Below are 26564 nucleotides of genomic sequence, written 5' to 3' on the forward strand. Positions count from 1 at the left end.
CGTGTAGTTAGTTAGAGGCGTAACTTGCAGTTATCGAGATCCCATTGAACCATGCGAGATGTCACAACGAGATGCTGTTGTCAAGATGGTGGAAATACTTAGAGAACATTTTCACCAAATGTTTTTATGAGTTTTCTCTAAATTTATCCACAACCTATTCATTTGGGATATGGTTATATTCATTCATTTAGCAACTCCACCATGCAACTCCACTCACTGACTTGACATTGCCCCCAGTGGTTGCAAATAACAGAACAGTGGCAAGCATGTCAAGTATGAAAGCCTCCGCAACTCGCGGCTGTACATTAATAACTGTGATGGTTGGGTTCAGGGTTGAGGAAGGTGTAGATGTTAATTACTGTAATGGTTGGGTTTAGGGTTGAGAAAGGTGTAGATGTTAATAACTGTGATGGTTGGGTTTAGGGTTGAGGAAGGTGTAGAAGTTAATAACTGTGATGGTTGGGTTTAGGGTTGAGTTAAGTGTAGATGTTAATAACTGATGGTTTGGTTTAGGGTTGAGTTAAGTGTAGATGTTAATAACTGTGATGGTTGGATTAAGGGTTGAGGTAGGTGTAGATGTTATTAACTGTGGTGGTTGGGTTTAGGGTTAAGAAAGGTGTAGATGTTAATAACTGATGGTTGGGTTTTCGATTGAGTTAAGTGTAGATGTTAATAACTGTGATGGTTGGGTTTAGGGTTGAGTTAAGTGTAGATGCTAATAACTGTGATGGTTGGATTAAGGGTTGAGGAAGGTGTAGACGTTAATTACTGTAATGGTTGGGTTTAAGGTTGAGAAAGGTGTAGATATTAATAACTGTGATGGTTGGGTTTTCGGTTGAGTTAAGTGTAGATGTTAATAACTGTGATGGTTGGATTAAGGGATGAGGTAGGTGTAGATGTTATTAACTGTGATGGTTTGGTTTAGGGTTGAGAAAGGTGTAGATGTTAATAACTGATGGTTGGGTTTTCGGTTAAGTGTCGATGTTAAAAACTGTGATGATTGGGTTTAGGGTTAAGTTAAGTGTAGATGTTAATAACTGTGATGGTTTGGTTTAGGGTTGAGAAAGGTGTAGATGTTAATAACTGTGATGGTTAGATTAAGGGTTGGAGTAGGTGTAGATGTTAAGACCTATGATGGTTGGATTCAGGTTTGGGGAAGGTGTAGACTTTAATAACTGATGTACAGCGCCATCTTGCCAACAACAGGTTTTGATATGTGGGTCTCTATAACTTAAAGTTACACCTTTACTACAAGTTATACCCCTTCACGTTACGCCACTGCCTTGCAGTCTGCAGACAGACCCTACTCATGTTTTGTGTCACGTCTGTGGATGCCATCTTGTAGTTAGACCTGAAAATTCATTCGACTCACATATTGTATGCACGAACACAGTGAAATACAGGTATTTTCTAACTGTAAAAAGATTGATCCAAAGCACAAATATTAAAGTGATTTTTTACTAACCATTGAGTGTACATCAGTTGTACAATGGGATGTACACTCGTTATTGTGGTGCATTGTGAGATTGATTGAGTGCACTTCAAAATGTCCACTATGGTTTCTGACACTGCTACAAACGGATGCACGCTCAAATAGGGCACAGATACTATTTTAGATACAGCCATTGTCATATGCAGGTAAGCTGTCATCTCATTGGTCAAGATGTTCCAGGTTTGGTCTCATTGGTCATTCATCAGAATGAATAACATCAATTTTACTTGCTTAGTTTCCCTTCATACAAACAGTCTGCAAAACACACTTTGATCTCATCGGAGGGGAAAAGTCCCACACATTAGTGATGAACTCTCCCTCATTAGCATAAACAGCCTTGTGTGATAAGTTTTAGGAATAAACAACCATCGTCTGAGACACTTATTTTGACATTTTCAGTTTTTCGCAGAGATAAATTTAGTCCTGTTCTGAATATGCCGTTATGCTGATGCATAAGTGTTTGTATTCAATTCAATTCAATTCACCTTTATTTGTATAGCGCTTATACAATGTAGATTGTGTCAAAGCAGCTTCACATAAAAGGTCACAGTAAATAGGAACAGTGTAGTTCAGTTTATAGTGTTGAGTTCAGTGCAGTTTAGCTCAGATCAGTGTGGTTTAATAATCACTACTGAGAGTCCAAATACTGAAGAGCAAATCCAACGATGCGCAGCTCTATAGATCCCGAAACATGCAAGCCAGTGGCGACAGCGGAGAGGGAAAAAAAACTTCACTAAAGGCGTAAGTGAAGAAAAAAAACCTTGAGAGAAACCAGGCTCAGTTGGGCACGACCATTTTAATTTCTCCGCTGGCCAAACTTTTGTGCAGAGCTGTAGTCTCAGTGGCGGAGGCTGGAAGCTGGCCTCAGCGAAGACTCGTCTGTCTCTGGAGCGTCACAGGAATCAGTCTCATGTTCTCCACTCCTCCATGACCATCACAGTAGCTGCTCAGGATTCGGCCAGGTCCAGGATATAAAAAACCTTGGGATCATCTCGTCGTTGGTCTTGGATCGAATCAGTGACCCTGCATAGTCTGAGGGCCTCGGGAAGAGTATCCCCAGGTGGAAATGGAGAATAAAGAAAATAATTAGCGTAGCTGATGTTCACAGTGTATATCAACAAGATGCATAACCTGTGTGGAAGCCCCCAAGTGGTGCACTAAGTGTATGCTTTACTGAACAGATAGGTCTTTAATCTAGTTTTGAATTGGGAGAGTGTGTCTGAGCCTCGGACGTTATCAGGAAGGCTATTCCAGAGTTTAGGAGCTATAAATGAGAAGGCTCGACCTCCTTTACTCGACTTTGCTATTCTAGGTACTACCAGAAGCCCTGAGTTTTGAGACCTTAAAGAGCGAGTTGGATTGTAGCGAGACAGAAGATTGGTTAGATAAACAGGAGCTAGATTATTTAAAGCTTTATATGTAAGAAGCAATATTTTAAATTCAATACGAAACTTAACAGGCAGCCAGTGTAAGGAGGATAAAATTGGGGTGATGTGATCAAATTTTCTAGACCTGGTAAGAACTCTGGCAGCTGCATTTTGTACTAGCTGAAGTTTGTTAATAGAGGATGCTGGGCAGCCAGCAAACAGTGCATTACAGTAGTCCAGCCTAGAAGTCATAAAAGCATGGACTAGCTTTTCTGCATCTGAGATGGATAGCATACTTCGTAACTTAGCGATATTTCTCAGATGAAAGAAAGCAGTTTTTGTGACATGGGATATATGATTTTTAAAAGTTAAATTACTGTCTAATATGACACCCAGATCTTTTATAGTAGAGCTAACGCTAACTTTGTATCCCTCTAATTGTAGGTCGAGTTGTGAGATCTGCTGTGTACAGGATTTAGGCCCAATAAGTAATAATTCTGTTTTGTCTGAGTTTAAGAGAAGATAATTGTTGGTCATCCAGTCTTTAACATCTTTAATACACTCAGTTAGCTTGGACAGATTAGACGTCTCGTCAGGTTTAGTTGAAATATATAATTGAGTATCATCTGCATAGCAGTGAAAGCTGATCCCATGTCTTCTAATAATGTCTCCCAGGGGTAGCATGTATATTGTAAACAGCAAAGGGCCTAATACTGATCCTTGAGGCACCCCGTATTTTACTGGGCTGATTTGTGAAGGCTGTCCATTAATATTCACAAACTGGTAACGGTCAGATAAGTATGACTTAAACCATTGTAGGGCATGTCCCTGGACACCTGTAGACTTTAAGCGATTAAAAAGGATACCATGGTCAATGGTGTCAAATGCCGCACTAAGATCGAGTAGAACTAATAGCGAGATGCACCCTTGGTCAGCAGCTAAGAGTAAATCGTTGGTTATTTTCACTAATGCAGTTTCTGTACTGTGATGAGCTCTGAAACCTGACTGAAACACTTCAAAAACATTGTTGGTCTGCAGAAAGGAGCATAATTGAGCAGAAACAACTTTTTCTAGTATTTTAGATATAAATGGAAGGTTTGAAATAGGCCTATAATTAGCTAAGTTGCTGGGTTCCAGTTGTGGTTTCTTAATAATAGGTTTAATAACAGCTAACTTGTAAGGATTTGGAACATGGCCTAAAGATAATGAAGAGTTGATAATGTTAAGAAGAGGTTCTCCTATAACAGGTAGCAATTCTTTAAGTAACTTTGTTGGAATTGGGTCCAATATACACGTAGCTGATTTAGAGCTATTTATAATTTTGTCTAGCTCTTCCTGTTTTATGATTTTAAAGCACTGTAGGTTATTTAGATTCAGAGACGTGTTTACTGGATCTGAAGTATAAGGCGGTGCTTTCTGTCTATTTTCCTATTTTCTGTCTAAAGCCTTCTATTTTATCACTGAAAAAATTCATGAAGTCATCACTACTAATTTGCGGTGGAACGTTTTGTTCCAAAGCTGACCGATTATTTGTTAATTTAGCGATGGTGTTAAATAAGAATCTAGGATTGTTATGATTATTTTCTATCAGTTTGCGGAGGTGCTCAGCCCTGGCAGATTTTAAAGCCCTCCTATAGCTGGACATACTGTCTTTGTATGCAATTCTAAAAACTTCTAAATTAGTTTTTTTCCATTTACGTTCCAGGGCACGGGTTGCTGTTTTGAGAGCGCGGGTTTGACTATTATACCACGGTGTAGATTTATTCTCTCTAGCCTTTTTTAGTTTGATGGGTGCCACAGTATTTAAAGTGCTAGTAAAGATGGCATCCATACTGCTGGTTACTACATCAAGGTCATTTGCGTTTGCGGGTGCATTTCGAAGTAGAGAAAGATCAGGTAAGTTATTTATAAATTCATCTTTAGTGGACGGAACAATAGTTCTACTAGGACGATATATCGGAGCGGATCTGCTAATTTCAGGTAAACACAGCTTATATAGTAAGAGGTAGTGGTCTGTAATATCATCACTTTGTGGTATAATGTCTACATCAATGACCTCAATTCCATAAGACAGAATTAGATCTAGTGTATGCTTTAGGCGATGGGTTGGACCAATAACATTTTGCTTTATTCCTAGTGAGACCAGCAAGTCCGTAAACGCGAGCCCTAAAGTGTCATTAGCGTCATCTATGTGGATGTTAAAGTCTCCTACAATTAGTATTTTATCAGTTTTAACTAGTAAGTCAGAGATAAAATCAGAAAATTCTTTTAGAAAATTGACATAGGGTCCTGGGGGTCTATATATGGTGATTAGAGCGAGAGATAACAAAGGTTTTTGCATAGTGTTTGGAAGGACAACATTAAGTGCTAGTACTTCAAAGGAGCTAAATATAAGTCCGTTTCTCTGATTAACATTAAGAATATCACTAAAGATTGACGCGACTCCACCACCACGACCAGTTTGACGAGCCTCATGCTTATATAAGAATCCTGGAGGAGTTGCCTCATTTAAACTAATATAGTCATTTTGTTTCAGCCAGGTTTCAGTGAGACAGAGTGCATTAAGATTGTTATCTGTTATTATTTCATTTATGATAAGTGCTTTAGGTGCTAGTGACCTGATGTTTAGGAGACCAAGCTTCATGAAATTTGTATTTTCACTTTTTAGTGTTTTTTCTGGTTTAATTCTTAATAGATTATTTCTGGAGCACACAGTACGTTTGTTTCTTGATCTAATAATACGAGGAACAGACACAGTCTCTATGTGGTTAGCTAGGTATGCATTACTGATATTTATGTGGGAGGAATAGGAGTCTATGTGGCTAAATTGCGAATTTTGTGAATTTTTACTTACTAGTCAGATAGAGCGAAGTGTTCTGGAGATGTTGTCCGACAGGAGTTCAGCTCCAGCTCGACTGGGGTGCAGCCCGTCAGCGCGGAAAAGCCTAGGACGCTCCCAGAAAAGATTCCAGTTATTGGCAAAGAGCAATTTCTGTTCTTCACACCATGTTAATAGCCATTCATTCAGAGCAAAGAGTCTACTGAACCTTTCATTTCCTCGGCGGTAGGTAGGAAGCGGTCCAGAAACGATGATCTGCGTGGCGGGCGAGGTGCGTCGAACCGTCTCGATCAGGCTCCTGAAGTCCTTCTTCAGGATCTCCGTCTGCCGGAGCCCGGTGTCGTTCGTCCCCACGTGGAGGACGACGGCACCGAGGCTCTCGGCAGCGCTCAGGATAGTAGGTATCTGTGCAGAAATATTCTTAACTCGGGCACCAGGGAAGCAGAAAGTGCGTACTTTGTTACCTTTGGAGGAAGTGGAGCGGACGTGGCGCACGATTGAGTCACCAATGATGGCAACATCGCGACCCGTCTCGCGGAGAGGGGCGAAGCGGTTCTCCGTGGGGATCTCGAACACCGGAGGAGGAGACGTTCTGCCCCGGGAGCGGGAAAGCACCTTACGCGGCTGCACCCAGGGGCCGTGGTAGCCGGGTGTCGGCGTGAACGACGCCTGGGCGAACCGCGTCCTCGGTGCGCTGGGCCTGGACAGAGAAGCACACGGGGTTGATGAAACTGGGAGATTGTCGTTGTATCGAGCACTTACCTCAGACGAGCGAGTACGGGTTAAGAGCAGAGCCCTGATGCCCTCTCGCTTCATCTCCAGCGAGCGAATCTGGGACTCCACCGCTTCCAGCTCCAGCTCCAGCGCCTCCATCGATGCCTCTCCTGCACTCAAGGACAGACACGCAAGCGACATTGTACAAGGTGAAGAGCAAAGCCAGAAAGTGAGAAAATGAGTGAGTGAAAGAGGTTGGTAGCTTTAGCTGACCAGCGGTGCTAGCAGGCTAAAGCTACAAACACCAAGCGGATGCTCGAGAGACAGAACGTTTAAAAGTAGATTTGTTTGTAAGAGTGTGTTAGGGGATTGTTCACCCCAGGTAGGAGAGATAAATATTTAGCGAATGAGGAGGTATTTAAGATAAAAATGTAAATTACGAATCTAAACTCCAAACAAACGCAGCGAACTCCAAACAAACGCAGCGAGGCTACCGTCCGGTGACAGTAAGTGTTTATAGCTCCACCCTCTTTTTAAAAAGAGCACAGTCTCATTTGAATTTAAAGCGACAGTCACAAAAACAGCACAGTTTGGATCGAAGCCTAAAAGAGGCAGTTTCAAAGAGTTTTAAAAAGTTATTTCTTGTATACAAACTATAGGGACATCAGAGACTTATTTTGCATCTTGTAAAAAATGCACAATAGGGTCCCTTTAATTAGACATTTCACATCGTCTTTGCTCAAGGTTAACCTTGTGATTAATTTTGAAAGGCATTAGCACAACAAATGCTGCCATTTTCATGCAGTGTGCATAATAAATCATCATACATTACTGCTTGCAACACCACAGACAGTAAATATGATTTCAAAGTCTGAAAGCATATACACGTTGTATTCTGAATGTGTCTGGAACCCAAATGTAGACCCTAAATGTGATTTGCAGAGTTGTCATCTCTTAAAAATAGGAAAACAGTGCTTTTAAAAGTCTGAATAAATAATCAAGCCAATATCAGGTTCAATTGTCAGGCTGATATTGACTGCAGCACAACAGCAATCATACAGTAAGATCAGTGGTCCAATTAATGAACAAATCTCTCTCAAGCTAGTTTCTTATTTGCAGTTAGCATTTTTATGTGTGCTTAAGGGCTTGTGAGATTAAAGACTAATGTTTGTTTTTCCTTTTGATCATTATAATGAAGGCTTTGCAAAGCTGCAGCTTTTTTAGAATTCTTTTATCCGACATACCCCATCCTAAACTGACTCTGGACACATTTTACTTTATGTATACCTATAAAAGGCAATAAAACCAATCAAGAGAAGGTATGGTCAGGTTATTGCAATTGTCGCAACTCCAGAAGTGGTTAGTCACATGTCGTTTATTGTGCACATGATTGACTTGAAGTGCCCATGAGCAAAGTTTTATAGTGATAGTAGACATGATTTAGCAGACGCTTTTGTCCAAAGTGACGTACAATTAAGGAAGTATTCAGTGATTCAACAAGAAGAGGCAGTGCACACAAGAATTGATAATTATACAAAGGAACGGTTAGTACTCAGTTAGTACTTAGTAAAATTAAGTACTAGGGTAAGGAGGTGGAAGTGTTTTTATATAGAGAGAGATTTTGTTTTTACAGGTGGTTTGTCAAACCCACTCAGCTGTGTAATTTTTTTTTTAGAGATATGAAGTATTTGTAAGATAATGTCTGGTGCAATGCGCACAACTGGTGCAAGTGTCAGTTAAAGTGTCAGAGAGATGAAAGAGTGTGTTTTCTACAGGTGGTTTGTCAAGCCCACTATCATGAGGCACACTCAGAATTGCATCATGTTTCGAGGTTGCTGTGTGGTTTGTTTTAGGGAGAGAAGAGGGGGTTCTGGTTTTGTTCAAAGGGTTCAGATGATCAAGGAAGGATTTATTGTTACTTAAATATTTTTTATTTTGCTTTACTTTACTTAATTGCTGTTTTGATTACCAAAATGCTGTTATATTGTTGATTAAGTGCTTACATTATTTTAATTCACATATTGACATTTTTTTTACATTTAATTATATTGTTTCTTCAATGTTTTAATTGAATGTATTTCTTTACTTGTTTTATTGCTGTTCTGATTTAACAACCTTTAGTTTTATTGTTGCTTTAATGTTTTTTTTTGTAATTTAATTTTATTGCTGTTTTGATTTAACATTTAGTTATTTTGTTGCTTTAAGTTTATTTTATTTTGTTGTTTTTACATTTTTTAAATGTTTTTATCTTTATTTTTTAAATTCCATTTTTAGTTTTTTAAATTTAATTAAATTAAATTAAATTTAATTTAATTTAATTTAATTTAATTTAATTTAATTTAATTTAATTTAATTTAATTTAATTTAATTTAATTTAGAGGTTATTTAAAACAAAATGTATAAAAGCGATGTTACATACATTGCCTCCTAAGTTTGTACATAAACCCAGCCCAAATTGTATAAAGCAAGCATATTCCTATCAAAAAACAAATACAGTTACTCCAAACGTGTGTGTGTTTGTCTATGTTATGTTGCTTTGACACAATCCATTACATTGTAAAAAGAAGCGCTATAAAAATAAAGCTGAATTGAATCGTGTGTGTGTGTCTCAGAGTGTGTCTGCACTGTCAGTCGCATTGGCCTCTTAAAGAGACACTTCTGCTTTTCTGCTGTCTCTCTCTGCAGTGCCGCCCTCTCCTAATCCCTCACTCACCTACTTTCTCTCTCTCTCTCTCACTGCGGTTCATCTTTCTGCAGATCCTGCGTTCTTTCGGCCTGTGTGTTTGAGTGTGAGAGTGTGTGTGGTAGGATGGAGTCAGAGCAGGTTGATACCATGCTATCAGTGAGTCAGAATTTTAGCATCTTTGTTTGTCATTGAGACAAACTTCAAGGCTTATCGAACTACACAAAAACGTAAGAAGGACTTCACAGGACTGGGTATCCCGTAAGTCTTGACTGGTTTACGTGTAAGCGGTGTCATGTCTGGGTCTGTCAATAATCCTGCGTGTTTCTTCTTTCAGGCTGGTTTGGGGACTCTGTCTGTCATGCAAGACCTGAGGAGTGAATCGGAACGTCTCAATGAGGTCAAGGGTCATTTGGAGATTGCCTTACTGGAGAAACACTTTCTGCGTGAGTACTGGAGGGACAAAACAAATGGCTGTTTGTGTTTCTCTGAATCTGTATGTTCAATTGGGATGCCCTTTTGGTGTGGGCAATATCTACAGGTCATGCTGTAGTAAGATGGCGTTAAGCATTTGTTTTATGCCACATCAAATATTTACTGTCATTTCAGAATTTTCTGTTATTTATTAAGTGACAAAGGGCTGCTATTGTTGTGTATGTGTGGTATGAGGTTGCCAGTGGACTGAAGCCAAAACGTTGGCATGGATTTATCATTAGCTTGCAAGTGATTGAGAAGTTGAATAGCGGAACTAGCATATTTACACTGGAAGTGTCATGTTAATTTGTTTGCTATATGAAGGCGTTATAGCGTGGTTAGATATTAACTTGAAGCAAAACTGCACTTGATTTTAAAAGGGATAGTTCACCCCAAAAATAGGTTGATTTTCTTATTTAAAGGGGGACTATTTTGCAGTAATCACTTTTATAAGGGGTTAAACAGAGTTGTGTGGCAACAGTCTGTGAATAAAAACAGCTTTAACTTGTAAAAATGTATTATTCACATTTTTGTATGATCTTACTTGATTACATTTGATTACATTCTCCCTTTGTACGTGTCATCAGAGGGGGAAAGCCCCTCCCATTAGTGACAATCTCTCCCTCATTAGCATAAGATGTTAGTCTTGTTTTTGAATCTGCCACTATGCTGACACAGTCATTTGTAGCTTCGCCCTCTTTTGAAAAGACCACAATCTTATTTGAATTTAAAGCGACGGTCACGGTTAAAATGGCACAATTGACCCTTCGCTAAGCCCTGCCCTCCTTAGTAACTGTTGTTACTCCTGTCAAGCTTTCGTGCCTGGCATGTCTATTACAATATGTATGCGCCGGTGTCAGACATTGCCAGGGATATAATTAGTCATTTTTGGTGAACAGGTGAGATATCCGAGAAAGCCAGACAAAAAAAGGGCTGTAGTATGCATTACAGGGGTATATTCACGACATTATAGGCAACCGATTAGAAAATAATTTAATCAAAACTGAAGCTAGGTTAGCCTAGCCACCTCATACGTCGACCATTCAACAGCTTAGTTCATGCACAGCAGGATAGGTGAAATATAAAAATAATCTAATAATAACAAATTAAACCATAATTTCTTTATTTTTAGCCAAAAAGCCTGATAGATTAATTGTTGTGCAATGAAATATAGCATTACCAACCGACTAGGAAACATGAATGGACAGTGCTTCTACATAATTCATTCATAGAAAAGGCAACCAGAAAGGGGAAATTGATGGATTTGTGCCGAATATTAGCATCATTGACCCATAGCAATCTACAGTACCTATAACTGTCAGTATTTTTATGTGCCTTTTATAAAGTTTCTATTTTAATTTGCAGTTAAGTGAAAAAAAAAAATTGAAATGCAAATCAAGGTATAAGTAGCAGAATTGAACAAATAGATTTTCCCTACCAGCAAATATTAATCTGACACCAAATATAAAAGGAGACACTAACCCGGTATAACGCTGTCACCAATGACTAAAACTCTAAAAGACGGCACAAAACATCAGTGAATTGTAGCTCTGACAAGGGCATGAGGGTTATAAATGACTGAAAAACAGCTGCGGGTGAAGTATATTCATCACAAGTGCTCCATTTGTGATCACATCTCGGTTTTGTTCTCCTGATAAGTCTTTTCAAATATTCGATGGAAAATGACTGCTATTAGTATGACTACTATTGCGAGGGCTTATAATATGAGCATGGAGCAGTGCTCATAATATCGAGCGAAAAAAAAAAAAAAAAGAAAAAGACATCTGGGAAACATAATCTGCTTTGTTTTTTTGTAGGAAACACAGTTTATATCTTTTTAGGGTAAGAGGTGTGTGAGTTATTGCCGTCTATCACTGAATGTGTCAGGACTATCAAAACAAAACCAACTTAACCCTGCTCCTTTAGCGCCCCTCACAGAGCTAAATCCATGCTGGCAATTCTCCTCTTAGGTTTTAGGTTTTGAAAAGGGTAAAAAATCCACCACCCCATCCAAATTTTTAGGATACCGGGTGTAAGATTTGCACAATCCATATGCACAATGCTTTGGCTTGTTTCCCTTGCTCAAAAGTTTGACAGACCTCCTGCGTGTAGGTACGGTTGCTAAGCTACGATTGGTGTGTGGTGGTTTTCGGGTGTGGCTTAGCAAAGGGTCAATTTGAATCAAAGCCTAAAAGGAACAGTTTCAAAACATTAAGTTATAAAACATTATTATAATGCTATTTTGAGCTGAAACTTCACACACACACTCTAGGGCAGTGGTGCTTATCCCTGCAGATTTCAGTTGCAACCCTTATCAAACACACCTGATTATCAAGTGCTGTTCAGGTCCAAATTAATTGGTTCAGGTGTGTTTGATCAGGGTTGGAGCTGAACTCTGTAGGAAGATAGATCTCTAGGAACAGGGTTGAGCACCCTTTCTCTAAGGGACATCAGAGACTTATTTTACATCTTTTGAAGAGGAGCATATAGGTCCCCTTTAGTATGTTTTGTCCTGATTCTAGTCTAAAATGTATCAAAATTATTAAATCAAGGAGAATTTTTCTAGACTAGAATTTATTAAAAATTTGTATTAAAATTTATATTAAAAAAATCAAAATTAAGTTTTTATTTCATTAAAAAAAGCAAAATAATCTGACAACAAGGTGAGCAAAATAAATTACAAGATTAATTTGCTTGTCTAAGGAAAAAATCACTCAATTTTGAATAGTTTTTTTTCTCTAATTAAAAAAACTAACAGTATTTGCAGTGCACTCATTGTTTACTCAGTTACTCATACATTTATGACTTTCTTTTTTCTACTGAACACTGTTGTTGAACATTCTTTTGACAAATGTTAGAAACCTTTAACCATTGACTTAGTAGCAAAAAACAGATACGATGGAAGTCAATGGGTACAGGTTTCCATCATTATTCAAAATAACTTATTTTGTGTTCAACAGAGGTGAAGGTGAACACAGCAAAATCCTCTGAGTAAAATTGACTCAGTTCAGAGAATATTTGTTCCCTTTTTAAATAAGGGCAAACAGGTTGGTAATAAGTAGAGCTGCTGTTTGTGGACTTAATGATCCTCTGCTGAGATTTTGAGAGATTCAATGTATTACATTTCAGCTGATTTCATCTAAAGCTTTGACTTAAAGCTACGGTCACACTGGGCTTTTCCTCCTATAGACTTCCATTAATATGCACACGAATGCGTCAGACCGGAAACGCAGGGTCATGCGTCCAGTTTCGCAGCTCGCTGTGGTGCAAAGTTCAAGCTTGGTGAACTCTGACCTACGAAATTGCATCACTTGACTGTGTGAGACCAATCGAGGATCAAAACAGGACCTCTCTAGACAGAAATTTATAGCATGGAGGAATCGCTCGCTTTTTTTAATGTCTAATCATCTTGTTTAATCCCACCCCTTTTCGCAGCGCAACACGACAGAATTTCGCACACAAAGCCCAGTGTGACCGTAGCTTCAGTCAGTTGTAGTTTTGTGTTTCTCTTCTATGTTTCTGATTATTAACAGCAGGTGTTTATCATCAGGTGCTCAATCATCACCTAATTAATCCTATCATCGTCCCATTAACTTTAACTCAATTTAGAGAGGGACCAAATCTAAACAGAGTAAATTTTCAATTTTTAGTTAAAAGTTTATGAAAATAATTTAATAGTATTGTATTCTTCTGAGCTTGTCTCCACACACCTGCAGGGATGTTTCTGGAAAGCCTAATAAGAGCTTGATTAGCTAGCACAGGTGTGTCTGATTGGGGTTGGAACTAAACTTTGCAGGACACCAGCCCTGCAAGAGAGAGTTGGCACCACTGCCATGGTGGTAGAAAGATTTAGACAGAATTCAATTTATCTGTTTGCAGATTTTTTTATTGATTTTACATCAGTTTTGAAGAAGAATTTGCTGGTGAGGGAAGGCATGGTGGCCTAGTGGTTAACACTGTCACCTCACAGCAAGAAGGTCGCTGGCTCGAGTCCTTTCTGGGTCAGTTGGCATTTCTGTTTGGAGTTTGCGTGTTCTCCCCATGTGCTCCGGTTTCCCCCACAGTCCAAAGACATGCGGTATAGGTGAATTGGATGAACTAAATTGGCTGTGGTGTACTGGTTGTTTCCCAGTTCTGGGTTGAGGCTGGAAGGCATCCACTGTGTAAAACATATGCTGGAATAGTTAGTGGTTCATTTCGCTGTGGTGACCCCTGATAAATAAATGACTAAACCGAAGGAAAATGAATGAATGAATGAACGTTAGTTTTTTTTTTTTTGCTGCAGCACCACAATCTACTATCTGTCCTAAATGGTTTTCGAAAATAGAATTCGTATGTCTCCGGTCATAAGGTGCCTCCCAAATTGCATACTTACAGTGTATGCACTATTCAGTGCCATTTTATAGTATAAATAATAAAAGTAAGTAGTGCATTCACACCGAAAATTATATAAAAAAAGATTAATTGTGCTTTAAATACCCGGATGATGCACTTATATAACAAATAAACAGAAGTGTAGAATCTTGAACACTTAATGATCTCAGCTTTCCTCACATAGAGTGAAGCTGTGGTCACACCAGAGTTTGTGTGTGCGAAATTCTGTCGTGTGGCGCTGTGAAAAGGGGCAGGATTAAACAAGATGGTTAGACATTTAAAAAAGCGAGCGATTGCTCCATGTTTTACATTTCTATCCAGAGAGGTCATGTTTTGATCTTTGATTGGTTTCACGCAGTCAAGTAATGCGATTTCGCAGGTCAGAGTTCACCAAGCTTGAACTTTGCACCGCAGCGAACTGCGAAACTTGACGCATTACCCTGCGTTTCCGGTCTGACGCATTGGCGTGCGTATGAATGGAAGTCTATGGGAGGAAAAGCCCAGTGTGACCGCTGCTTAAGGGGTGAAGTTATCGGCTGCTGAGGTTGGATCACTTTATTATTTTTGGATTTTGTGAGCAAAATTCTCCTACGCAAGTGATTTTACTGCTTTCCAATATTGAATGCGGTTGTACTTATGACAAATCTAACTTGGTACTTTGGCCATTTATTTCACAAATTCTGCAGCCATTAAACATCAACTGGGAAACAGTTTGAGTTTCTGCTTAGTAAAATAAAGGCTGGTGTTCCATTTGGGACATCATAAAAGAAGTTGGAGAAAAAATGTTTTTTTTTTTTTTTGGTGTTCTAATGTTTAGAAACAAAATTTAAGTGACTTCTTAAGCTTCACTGGTGCTTCCAAATATGAAAGGGACTTTGGATCTGTGCATACTCTAACTGCTAATATTGCCTACATTGCTTGTTAAACATGAATTCAATTAGAACTACAAACACAGATAAAAAAATTATTAATAAACTACAAAGATGGTGGATGGGCAAGAATGACTGTTAAGTAGGCAGGTTTTTTGACTGTTAATTAATATCTAACCTAATGGAAAACATTTATTTGACTAATTTAATTTGCAAGAACAATATGAAGTTTTATCAAGATGTGTTTGGTGAGATAAACGTCCTGCTGCATCTCTGCAAGGAAATGAAATATGAAAGAAATGTGGATGTTGTGACAGGATGATTGACAGGGCATGTAACTAAGCAACAGAATGCTTCATTATGGATGAAGTAGTGTCCCAAAGCTTGCTTACTCTTCTGTTACACACTCAAAAGTTTATAATCATAGGATGTACAGCATTGTAAGTAAAGTTAATTGTGAAATGTTATGTTTTCATTTAAATACAGGGCTCAGTTATGGTTTAACGCTCTTTTTTTCAGTCAGTTTTAATGTAGTTACACCATCTTAGATATTAGTCTTCACCCTCATGCTGTTCCAAACCCCTGTGACCTTCATTGATCTTCTGAACACAAATGAAGATATTTTAGATGAAATCCGAAAGCTCTTTCATTCTTTATAGACAGAAGTGTTACAGAGATGTTCAGAAAAGGAACCAAAAACATTAAATGTGACTTCAGTGTTTTAGATGTTATCAAGGAAACTCCAAGAACACCTTTGTGTACTCGCCTATATCTTCTTTTTCTCATCAGCTTGTTAGGGTGTGGACTTACTATGGGCCAATCATATAAAGCACTAGTCATATTTCCCATAGTAAACATGCATTCTGTTCCAATGTGGAAGATTTAGGCAAACAAAGTTGTTTTTACAATTTTTGGCACACTAAATTATTAATGGAAGCATAACCGTTTTCAAGGTATACCGCACTTTTTAAAACATTTTCTGTAATACCATTCCTAATGTATGTGTACGATTTTTTCTATTTACGTTTTATTTTATTTTTTTCATTTTTTAGGACAACAGTATCTCCAGCAAAAAAAGATATCAAAGATGCCGTTTAAAATGGTAAAGAAATCTGTGTTTTTTTAAACAAATGAAGTCAATGATTCATATGAATTATTTAGCCTGAAGTTTACTTTTCCAAATTATTTTAAATGTTTCTCAAAATAAAAGATATTGTTTTCAAAGGGGAAAAAAAGTTTTGTTTTTTACCTAGACATTTAAAAAGAATATATTTTAGAGCAGTAATCACAATACCGTGGTACCGTGAAACCGTGATATGTTTATCCAAGGTTATCATACCATCTGAATCTTATACCGGCCCATGCCTAGTATGATTACAGTTGAACCACTGAAGTCACATGACATGTTTTGACTAATACTTTTGGTTCCTTTTCTGGACTTGTTGTGAATGGAGGATGAGAGAGCTCCCTGATTTCATCTAAAGTATCTAAATTTGTGTTTTGAATATAAAAAAAATGTCTCAGTTGACTGAAATAACAGAATTGTCAGTTTTGGATAACCCAATCCTTGTCCACCATGTCTACACCAGATGTAAAAACCCAAAACAAGCAGTGATTCTGTCTACACTGAATAGGGCACAATGTTTATCCTCTAACCTGATATCTTGCTTTATAAGCTCTTGTGCTGCTTCTCAAATGAAGGACAAATTAATTAGGAACATTTGTCTGTCACATCCAGTTTAGACCGTTTCTAGCTGCTACAATGTGAAGCAATTTAGGGTGAAGCTTTGAGATTTTACATTTCTTTGTATGTTGAAGGTTGATTGTAGAAGAACCTTAAGATAATTTTTGTACCCTAGCAACTAGTCAATGGAATTGTATTTATGGGTTTGGTTTATTGAAAAGGAGACATTTTTGTGGTCATTTTCTGAAGCTAGTTGTTATCAAGCGAAAAAATTGATCATTTGTGCCACATATATTGATGGATACAAACTACAGTTCATGTACTGATTAGCTTCTGACAACTCTGAGTGTGAATATGTTTGTATGTCAGTGTATGTGTTTGTGTGAGTAAGAGAAACCCTTATGGTACTTGTGGGGATATTGTTAGCAAAAGTCGATTTTTTTTTTTCTTTACGTAACAGAATGTCCGCATTATGCTGGTAAAACTCAAAACAGCTACTGAGTATTATGGGGACAAAATGTTCTCGAGGAGTTCCCATGAGAAAAACTGTTTCACAACGAGACAGATTAAACAAAAAATGAAAATTGTCATATTGCTCTAAACCTACTTGACATTTTTCTACTCAAGACAAAGGGATAGGAAAACTGGAGATACACTGTAGTAAATTGGAACCGGAGCTTTCAATCTTTCAAAAATAAGCTTGGGCTATGATCATTTTGCTTTTTAGTGATTTTCAAACTGCTGCAAAGATCTTAGTCAGTTTGAAAAAAAATGATCTGTCAGATGTAAACTATTCATTCAGAGGTGCAAACAGGAACATAACTTGCATCCGAACTACAAAAGTATGATGAGTTATTTGGGAACTAAATGATGTGGTGACAAGTGTCACTTTCCCAAACTCAGTTTAAATGACTAAAGACTGCACTAAGTATGATTTTTAAGCATTTCCAATCAAGGCATATCCTTGTAAACCACAAAAAAGTACACAAATGCACACACAAATATGCATCCGCTGCATAAAACATATGCTAGAATAGTTAGTGGTTCATTCCACTGTGACGACCTCTGAAATAAACACTAAGCTGAAGGAAAATGAATGAATTAATGTTTTTGGAGGGAACACTTTTAAAGCTAATTACATAAAATGTGAGCAAGACAACTTCATTCATTGTTGATGGTGAAGTGTTTGAAAGGAACAGGACATATGGGGGATAACTTGGAATAAAGCACAGCCAGAAACTATGCTATAACAGTAAATACAGGTCTATACAGTAAAGTTGTAGAGACCACACAAGTTAGCAAATGTTTTTTGGAACAATGCTTGACTCAACTCTTAAGCTCCGCATCAAGTCAACTTTTTTCAAGACATTTGTGCTGCCCATTACATTACAAACCACAGGAGAGGGCAAATTCTTCAGCAGGATAGCGCTCCTTCTCATACTTCAGGCTCCTCATCAAAGTTCCTGACTGCAAAGAAGGTCAAGGTGCTGCAGGATTGGCCAGCCCAGTCACCAGAAATGAACATTATTGAGCATGTGGGGGGCTAAGATGAAGGTGGAGGCATTGAAGATGAATCCAAAGAACCTTAATGAACTCTGGGAGTCCTGCAAGAACGTTTTCTTTGCCATTCCAGATTACTTTTTTTACACTGTGTGGATTCAGGAAACAACAAATCGCTGAATTATGTTCATAAAGCTGGATCTTGCGACCTTAGTTGACTAACGATGGTTTCGGGAAGCCCTGGGATGCCCTGAATTACTGTTGTCACGAGGCTAGAAGTGAACTTCGATATGATACCTTGAAAAATATTGATATTTGATACCATTTTTAATAATGTGGGGAACAAATTATGCAACATGAAAAGTATGTGTTAGTGTTAGTGTTTAAAATAATTAGTGATTAAAATAAAAGTGTTAAAATCTTAATATTACTATTATTAATTCTTATTCTCCCTTTTGGTGAGAAATGAGAGTGCGAGAGACAAAAAACAACAACAAAAAAAAAACAGTGTCGATACTAACCAAAAGCAGGATTGTATCATTTTGAAAATTTCATTATTGATATTCATCGATATTTTTGACAACACTACCCTTCATGTGTGGGACAAGATTGAGACTCCAGCATGCCAGTTGTGCTCTGGTAGGGGCAACACCTATTGTGCAAAGCCTGGAAGGGCACTACCGTTGATGGCAGTAGCTGAAAGCATATGCAATGCCATCATCTCTGGTAGGTACCATCTTGCTCTAAAAAGTAGGATTGACTTTGTGAAAGCTGGGGAGGAACTCTGCCAACTGCAAAGGGCAAAGTCGGGCCACTCAGCCTCTGACTGGCAGTTGCAAGTCGACCTTGGGAAGCAGTTAAAGTTCCCACAGCACATAGTTACAACACCACTTTGACCAGACATAATTATCATATCTGACCAAACAAGACAGTTGATCATGCTTGAACTCACAGCCCACCCTTAAACCTACCCATACCACCAAACCTGTCCCTAATCCTACCCATATCCCACCTCAGAGCACCAGAAGTGTTCTTTAATACATTATGAACACAGTAAGAGCATTGTATTTATTTTTTTGATGCAAATACATAGTAGTTAAGCCCACTTAATATAAAGTGGGAACAGAAAAACTAAGAAAAGATAAAATAAAAAATAAGCCACAATCCAAATCAAAAAGTGATTCTGCAAGAGGTTAGGGGTATAGACAATGTAATTAGCTCAGTATAAAAAAATCGAAGTCAATAGATAGTCCCTACCCTGTCAGAAAAACAGTTAAACATGCATGTGTACTGCATGTATGGATGTGACCATTGTGTCAATTGCATGTACAGTAAACACTGGACTGGACTGGAGTGTGATTTGAGAATGACATATGAACAGCGAGTGAAGGTCATTAGCGAATGACACACAGTCACAATCGACTGTTATATAACCATAAGCGTGCCGCTGTCAGCACACACCCACACACAGGAGAACCCACATGAGCTCTGCAGAGGCAGTGAGACTGAACTCTTTAGTGAGCTGGAGGAAAATGAATGGGGAGAGAGATATAAAATATAAAGCAGGGAAGGGATTACGGAGTGTGAAGCTGCTGGAGGATTTGTCCTTAGAAAATGCAGTTATTGCTACGTTTGTGAGCTCTTATGTGCTCATTTCTGCCATCTACTGTAGCGCATATATACCTAGACAGGATAAATGGAAGAGTTTGGTAGAAATTACAATGCAGTAATCCCATTTAATCAGCCAATTGGTATTTTGATAGAGGCAGCATTATGATTCAAAGTCCTCACTTACCTCTTACACTAGCAAGGGTGCTAGTTCACACACAGTGGACAGCTTGATGTCAAAAAGACATCAAAAACATGTCAAAAATGTGAATTGGTATGTCAATTGACATACTTGATGTCAAATTGACATCTAACATTGGTGTTAAAAAGACACGTCAAAAATTAAATACATGACTGTTCAGTAATCAATTTTTGACGCCAATGTTAGATGTCAATTTGATGTTATTTTGACATCAAGGTAGATTATGTGCATTGTAGGTATACAAAATCCATGTACTTTTACATTTACAGTTAAGGCTTTCAGATTAATAACAGTTTTCTTATATTAAAATATGTTTTGTGTCGTTATTTTGGTGGCCAAAAGGCCATCAATGTGTGGATGTCAAATAGACGTCAAACTGATTAGCATTTTCGACGTTTTTTTGATGGTGTATTGACATCAAGGTAGCTAATGCTATTAATGACAACTGTGAGAGACTAATAATGTGTGTGAGAAACTAGTTATGTGTGTGAGAGACTAGTTATGTGTGTGAGAGACTAGTGATGTTCGTTCCCTGGGATTTAAGTTCATCTCGATGCTTCTAACAGATATTGTTTATTGAAGTGTTTGTGGAACAGATGCTGGTTTAACCCTCTGCTGACTTCAATTCCCATGACTGAGAGTCTATTTTAAGTGTGTGTGTGTGTGTGTGTGTGTGCGTGTGTATGTGTGTGTTCCTGTCTTATGCCTCTGACCCATTTAACACAATATTACCAGTCATCTCACAACAGTTATGCAAGCATCATAGGCATTTCCTGATGTGCTTTTGTCTTTCTCAAACTTAACGATTTATACATTAGATTTAGTTAAATAGTCATTGTTTAACTAAATGAGTGATAAATATAACTATGATTTATTTTTTATTGATTGTCAGCTAAAGATGCATTTTTTTTACCAACACACTTTATCCTCTAACTGGAACTTTCTATTCCATTTCCCAATTTATTTATAAGTAAAATGGTTTAATTGCTTGTATCGTCCTCGTAAATTTCTCTCTCTCTCTCTCTCTCTATATATATATATATCAGTATATTTCATTGGTAAAATTTAATATTTACCCCCATGGTTTCACGGAGTAGGCTTGAGGCATTTTTATAAAATTATTTAAAAAATGGTTTGAGTTAAGCCTTGCTTGAGAAACTGAGCCTTTTACATTTTTTACTTGATTTAAATTGCTTAAACATATGCAATACAGTTAGAACTGTAAACTGATACTATATTTACTGTTGTAATTGTATCTGCTTCCTTAATGACAATAATTACATACTGTACAATAAAAAAACAATTACATATAATGTAAAAATAACCATGCAACAAATCTGCATTATTAATTATTTTAGTATTAATATTTAAACATTTTTCTTTATAAATTAACTCTTTTCTTACATTAGGTCTGTACAATGGAGGGCAATCGTGCACTGCCTCCTTATCATTTATGAATTATAACAAAAACAAAACATCATCTAAAAGTGACAAGGTGTACAGTATACAACTAAATAAAACCCAGAACTACACTACCTGACAAAAGTCTTGTCACCTGTCCAAATTTTAGGAACAACAAATTATAACTTGACTTCTAGTTGATCACTTGGTATCAGAAGTGGCTTATATAAAAGGTAAAGATTACGCTTATTTTACCAAAATAAAATATGATCATGGCTTGATTTTGAATTATTAAATTAGCACAGTTATGTCTGACTTTGTTTAGACAAAAATCTTGTCACTTAACAGAAATAATGTACAGTATAGAATATAAAGTCATGGTGCAGTGGAAAAAGAATTAATATTATGTTTGACTCCCATGAGCTTGGGTACTGCATCCATACATCTCTGCAATGACTCAGATAACTTATTAATAAAGTCATCTAGAATGGCAAAGAAAGCGTTGTTGCAGGACTCCCAGAGTTCATCAAGAGTCTTTGGATTCATCTTCAATGCCTACTGCTTCATCTTACCCCAGACATGATCAATAATGTTTAAGCTTGGTGACTGGGCTGGCCAATCCTGGAGCACCTTCTTTGCTTTGAGCAAAGGAGCGCTATCCTGCTGAAGAATTTGCCCTCTCTTGTCGTTTGTAATGTAATGGGCAGCACAAATGTCTGGATACCTCAAGCTGTTGATGTTGCCATCCACTCTGCAGATCTCTTGCATGCCCCGATACTGAATGTAACCCAAATCCATGATTTTTCCTTCACCAAACTTGACCGATTTCTGTAAGAATGTTGAGTCCATGTGGGTTCCAATAGGTCTTCTGCAGTATTTGTGATGATTGGGATGCAGTTCAACAGATGATTCATCATAAAAAAAATCGACCTTTTGCCACTTTTTTCAAATGATCAACTAGAAGTCAAGTTATTATTTATTTGTTACTTTTACAAATGGGAATGACAACAAGACAAGGTAGTGTAAGCTTTTATAACCTGTTGACTTCTGAAAACGAGTGTTTAAAGACACAAAAGTAGAAAGCAGCTTGTCACATTAGAGAACTAATGATGATACACCTGGTGCAGAGAAAAAATGTCCAAAAATGATTATTTTTAACCATTTTAAAGAATTATTTCAACACCCTATATATGTGAACCTGAGACGATGACTTACATAGAAAAACTAAACTACATTTCTCTAAGTCATTCATTCATTCCTTCATTTTTTTTTCGGCTTAGTCCCTTTATTAATCTGGGGTGGCCACAGCGGAATGAACCACCAACTTATCCAGCATATGTTTTACACAGCGGATACCCTTCCAGCTGCAACCCATCACTGGGAAACATCCATACACACTCATTCACACACATACACTATGGACAACTTAGTTTACCCAATTCACCTATAGCGCATGTCTGTGAAATACTTCATATTTGCAGGTGCTGTACCAATATCTGTTCGAAGTTGGCATGAAATGGAAGTTAGGGTTGACCTTGTTTCCCCACATTGTGTTGTGCATCCAATTGAAATGGTCCTGAAATGAGAAAAAAAGTAAAGGGCGGTGCATGATTTTGTCCTTTGGGAAGCGATTGTGAAAGTTATTATTTCCGGAAAGTTTAATATTTTGTGTTTTATTAGACTGCATAGGGTAGCATTAGACAAAATTTAAAAATGTATTTAGTATGATAAAACAGAGCTGCTTCTTCTCTGAGATTGAGCGGAAGAACTGAAAGCAATGGAATGTGGCCTATAAAAAAAAATAATTATCGCAAATATTTATCATAATTGCTGCTGCACTTACGTTTTGCTTCCTTCTACTTCCCAGCAGGCACACAACATAAGACGTTAATATCAGGTTAGATTTAGGTCGTGACATCAAGTGACCAAAATTCCTTGTCTAGCCAGTGTCTAAGGACAATGTTTTTTTGACGTCCAATAACGACGTCAAGTTACGTTGATATTAGGTTGATTTTAGGTTGTGTTTTAAAGTGACCAAAATTCAACGTCTGATAGATGTCATAGTGGTAATATCCACACAACGTCAAGGTGTAACATGATTAGACATTGATATTTGGTTGATTTTAGGTTGTGTTGGAAAGTGACCAAAATCCAACGTCTGATAGATGTCATAGTGGTAACGTCCACACAACGGCAATGTGTAACATGATTAGACGTTGATATTTGATTGATTTTAGGTTAGACTTTGACGTCGGCCTGACGTTGGATTCTGATTTCATCCCGATTTTCATTTCCAAACAAAACTGACGTTGGGGTACTTTGGGGTACAACGTCAATAGGACGTCATGTTGATGTTCTGTACCTGCAGGGTTCATACTAGCATGATAATAAGTTTTGAATACTTTCGCTCATCCACAAACATGATTTCTGTATGGGTCCAATAGGATGTAATTTCATCCTTTGGGAACCAAATGGATTATTGGAAGATGGGTGTTGCTAACAAAATGTAAAGTCTAAATGCATTCCATGTGACCAGAAGTGAACAAAAGTCATTTTGAACATCTTTTAGTTGTTCTGTTTTTGTAATAAGTCAGAAATGACGAGAAAGCCTTCTACAATAGAAAGTCAATGGAGGGGGTTGGATTGTTTTTTCCGCAGTGGGTGTGGTTTTCGGATTATGTTGTGTTGTATTCTCTGTCTATATTGCGCTTTTCATTCTCTAGATGGGCGGATTCAAGTATGCACATTCAGTCATGTTACTTGTCAAGTTTCTGTTTTTGTCATGCCATTGTCGTTGACGAAATGAACAATGATCTGTTACAGTGTCATAGATCTGTGTCTGCTGGGGTTAAGTAATGAGATTAAGAGATGAAAAGTTCATTCCCTTCTTTCTGGCAGCACACACCAAACACACACAATTCCGATTCAGCTATAAAAATGTATCATCTTTCCACTTTTAACTATATTAAAAATGAACCCTATTTCAGTTCACAAAAATCCACTGAAGCACATTTTTCTAGGAAACATAGAAAATCCAAACCCTGATTGAGGCTTGGCTTTTGAAGAATCCCAAACACAGTATCCTCAACATATGTGTGGGAATGTCTGTTACATAACAGCGAAGATGCATCAGAGCTGAGGATTCCTTGCCTTGCATTATTTACTCTCAATCTCCCAGCTTAACACCAGACTGCTCTGAAAATAGCTTTTCTCTTTTAGTGCTATCCATTTCCCTTGCATTCAGTCTCTAATTTCCTTCCATCGCTACACAAATACACCATGTTTTGTAAGGTTTCCTGAAAGAACTGACTATAATTAGTTTTGGCCAGCGAAATTTAAACTCACATCTCAAACCAAAACCAAAAGATCTCTTAAAGGGACAATATATAAAATATTTCCAATGTCATATCCAAAAAACACTAGTAAAGTGTTATATAATTTGGTGACTTAAACGTTTCAAAGAATGTTCAAATCCACTTTGAAACGATAAGAGTAATAATGAAGGAATTTCAGTTGTTTACCATGAGAAATAAACAATTTTAACTAGTGAGTCAGAGAATGTGCTGTGTGGCCATGCAAATAATAAGCCCTCGATTTCCTATGTGATTTGAAAGAAAACATGGAAAGACTAAAGACGCTTAAATATTTTGTGTTTTATTGGATTGCATAGGGTACAGTAGGCCTACTTGTAATATGCATTCATTGTATACATTGAAGATACATTGTGTTTTCTTTGAGCAGGTAAAATTAAAGTTTCAGTTCTTGCATTATAAGTCAAAATATTGTATTTTTGTGAAATAAAATAAATTGAATCAATGATAATCTTAACCGAACCTTGTTGTGAATCACTGTTGGTTCACACCCATATAGTTAGTATTTAGCACAGGGGTGTCAAACTTAGTTCCTGGAGGGCTGCAACCTTGCAGAGTTTAGCTCCAATGCTGCTTCAACACACTTGCCTGTAGGTTTCAAACAAGCTTGAAGGGCTCGATTAGTTTGATCAGGTGTGTTTACTTGGGGTTAAGCTAAACTGCGCAGTGCTATGGTTCTCCAGCAACTGAGTTTGACACCCCTGCCTTAGCAACACCTTGACAGCCTGGCATAGTCAAAGTGGCTAGTTAGTTTTAGTGATGCACAGACTCAATACTGGTAAAAACAACCAGATACCAAAGATTGATCGCTTTTACTTACTCAAATATACTTTTGAATGTTACACCACATATAACCTTATTACATGGTGTTACAATATAAACATTTGATCAGTGGAATTGGTTTTGGAGTTTCTGACATCTTTGAAAATTCATATTTATTTATTTATTTATTTGTCCTTGGTTGGTACTGAGAAAATGATTTGTGCAACGTTGTGACCTGCAAACAAAGCTGTTTGAGTTACTGTTGTCCAAAGAAGCTGTCCTAAAATGACTTATATGGTCCCATTTTATATTAAGCAGGGCCTACTATAAATACAATGTACTTTATGTATTGATAATGTGTTGCAGAACACTTCTGCAGCTCTTGAGGTGGGATACGGATAGGGTCAGGCACAGGTTTGGTGGTATGGGAAATTTAAGTGTGGGTTAAGGTGTAAGGGATGGTCCACAGTGTAATAATAAATGTAATTTCAAAAATAAATTACACATGTAATTACATGGAAGTGGGTGGGCGGGTCAATCAATAAAATTGGTTGGGTTTAGGGAAGAGAGTGGGTCCGTCAACCCACAGTCAGTCAGTCAGTCAAACAGTCAGTCAACAGCGGCCTCTGGTGGGTTTATGCAAGAACAGCAGGCGGGAATGGCACTCGTGAGAGAAATTTGAGATCTCAAAAAGCGTACACAGCAGCCTCTCGTGGATTGGCGAAATCAAATACTGCAAAAAAAAAAAAAACATACCTCCTGGGATGTATTTTGCGGTCTCCAGAAATTTATATAGCCATACGTTTTCAGAATGAGCCTGGGTTGCAGTATTGGAAACGGTATCAAAAAGTTCCAAGAAAAAAAATATTGGTAGTTGTACATGTCTTTAAAAAGGCATTCCTTGTTTTCTTGCAAGCATGAAATTAAAATTTCTCTTCACAAACTCCTGTGTGTTTAAGCATCATTGGTTGCTTGTCATATTTGTCTCTCTCATTGTGGCCTTGACTCATAATTAGTATGACAGTGGAGCCGCTGGCAGAAACTGTGACAGCCTGTAACATATCAACTGAAGATCGGGACAGAATTAGGCCAGCGAGTGGGCCAACATTGATCCAGAGCTCTTTGCACAAGGGGTAGATTGACAGAAGAGAATAAAACAGCAGACAGAGAAAACAAAGAGAATAATGTACAGACACTAAAGCAGCTTTCATTTCCCTTTAAATT

General features: G+C 37.7%; 1 protein-coding gene across 2 annotated transcripts in view; it reads left to right on the forward strand.

Moving 5' to 3' along the window:
- Positions 1-26564, forward strand: part of gramd4a (GRAM domain containing 4a) — a 102114-nt gene that overhangs the window by 21821 nt on the left and 53729 nt on the right. For both annotated transcript variants that reach the window (XM_056455440.1, XM_056455441.1), the window contains exon 3: positions 9433-9541. In XM_056455440.1, coding sequence (XP_056311415.1) covers positions 9433-9541 — 109 coding nt within the window. The remainder of the gene's footprint in view (positions 1-9432; positions 9542-26564) is intronic.

This window comes from Danio aesculapii, chromosome 4 (assembly GCF_903798145.1).
Source record: "Danio aesculapii chromosome 4, fDanAes4.1, whole genome shotgun sequence".
In the NCBI taxonomy this organism is placed as follows: domain Eukaryota; kingdom Metazoa; phylum Chordata; class Actinopteri; order Cypriniformes; family Danionidae; genus Danio; species Danio aesculapii.